The 2,075-nt window shown below is 43.1% G+C and overlaps 1 protein-coding gene across 1 annotated transcript; it reads right to left on the reverse strand.

Moving 5' to 3' along the window:
* Positions 1–1,325: 1,325 nt before the first annotated feature.
* Positions 1,326–1,639, reverse strand: LOC138954937 (uncharacterized; the record flags this gene model as incomplete). Its single annotated transcript, XM_070326678.1, has 1 exon — positions 1,326–1,639. A coding segment is annotated over exon 1 (314 nt), but the record flags the coding sequence as incomplete, so codon positions are not given.
* Between the last annotated feature and the right edge of the window lie 436 nt (positions 1,640–2,075).

The following is a 2,075-nucleotide window of genomic DNA, read 5'->3' on the forward strand; positions in this document are numbered from 1 at the left end:
TTTCATCCATAGTTAGTACTTCTACTGGAGCCCCTCAGGGCACAGTATTGTCTCCAGTTCTGTTCACATTATACACTAACGATTGTCAAGGCACTGTTACGACCCCTCTTGTGAAATATTCTGACGATTCTGCCCTTGAAGACCTGTCTGACTCTGATTCTGTTTATTTTTCTGAAGTTCAAAATTTCAGCTCCTGGTGTAAAGATAACTATTTAGCCCTAAATGTGACAAAAACAAAAGAGCTAGTTATTGACTTTCGCAAAAACCCAGCTACAGTTTCAGATTTGTACATAGATGGTGTGAAAGTTGAGCGAGTGACTGAATACAAATATCTCGGTACAGTCATTGACAACAAACTAAATTTCTCCTCAAACACTAAAGCTATCCACAAGAAGTGTCAGTCAAGAATCTACTGCTTACAAAAGCTCAGAAGTCTGAACATCAACAGCCGCATCCTCCAAGCATTCCATACTTCATTCATTGAATCCATTCTCATGCACTTTCTCTTTCATCTGCTGGTATGGAGTTCTGTGTGTGAAGAGTAAGAATGTGCTTGGGCGGGTGGTGAACACATGTGGTAAGATTGTGGGGGTGAGACAGGAAGGACTGACTGTGCTGTATGAACGACGTGTGGTGCGAAAGGCCCGCTGCATCATCCAGGATAGTAGTCATGTGCTCGCTCACCACTTTGAGGTCCTGCCCTCAGGACGTCGCCTCCGCACTCCCAGATTCCGCACGCTCAGAACTAAGAACAGTTTTATTCCAAAGTCAATTGGCTTTTTAAATACCTAAGTTAATTAAAACTAGTATGTGTGCCGGTGAACATATGCACTGATTTCTGTGATGAATATTTTTTATATTCTTTGATGTGCACCCTTATGCTGAGTGTGATAACCCTCGAATGACTAGTCCTGTGATAAATATTGTTCAATGACATATCTAGTCCTGTGATAATGATAGTTTTTAGCGGTAAACTTTTAGCTAAAGCTGACGGCAATTAACCTTTTTGGAATCATGTTACTATTCCTGTTAGTGTACATATGCGTGCGCGAGTGTAGTATGCTTCGTATGGTATTTTTATCTGCTGTCTTATTATTTGTTTTGTCTTTTAATGTGCACCACACTGAAATTTCTCTGTATGAGATAATAAAGTATTCGTATTCGTATTCGTATTCGTATGTATGTATGTATGTTTGTATGTATGTATGTATGTATGTATGTATGTATGTATGTATGTATGTATGTATGTATGTATGTATGTATGTATGTATGTATGTATGTATGTCTGTGGTAGAAACTTTAACATTTGACTAAACACCACTCGCCTTTGTTGTTCGACGTTGTGGAGTTTCTCCATGAGGTGTGGAAGTTTTCCCCCTGCGAGGGCCTCCAGAACTGAGAGTGCATCTGTAAGGAAGACCGCCTGAAGACATTCGCTAGAGGAGTCCTGAATAATGGATGCAGCCTGCACGAGGGCTTGGATTTCTGCACTGTAGTCGGAGCAGTGCTTTCCAGTGGGAATGTTAGTGGTAGGAAAGGATGCATACACGCCAGCTCCTCCGTTGGCCACGGCGTCAGTTGCAGAGCCATCAGTGTAGACGTGGATCCAGGATTCACACGGGTACTGATCTGAAATCATGGCCAGGGTGAGACTGCGTCTGGCATGGTCGACGTCGCTCTAGCAATCTTTGGGGGCAATCTGTTGGACGGTCATCTTGTCGTGTGGCCAACTGCAGTCTCCCTCCACTGCAAGCTGTACGGAGGAAAGGAAGACCTGGAGAAGACGGCATCATTCGTCTCGCTGTCCGGGCTGACAATATAACAAGTGTGATTGACAAGAAGAAGAAGAAGACTAAACACCGAAATGCTCCTATTTTAAGTTTTTAATCCACGTCAGGGGTTAGAGCGATTTTGTTGTAGTTATTGTTTTATTTGGAACCTCTTACCCAAGGCCTGTGTCAAAGCGTATGTCACGCCATGTCACGCCACGTCACGCCATGCGTTTTATTGCATCTTATTGTATTAACCCCTTGACTGTCTTGGGACGGGTATACCCGTCCTGCACTTGTGCATTA

This window comes from Littorina saxatilis, unplaced genomic scaffold, assembly GCF_037325665.1.
Source record: "Littorina saxatilis isolate snail1 unplaced genomic scaffold, US_GU_Lsax_2.0 scaffold_703, whole genome shotgun sequence".
NCBI classification, from domain to species: Eukaryota; Metazoa; Mollusca; class Gastropoda; order Littorinimorpha; family Littorinidae; genus Littorina; species Littorina saxatilis.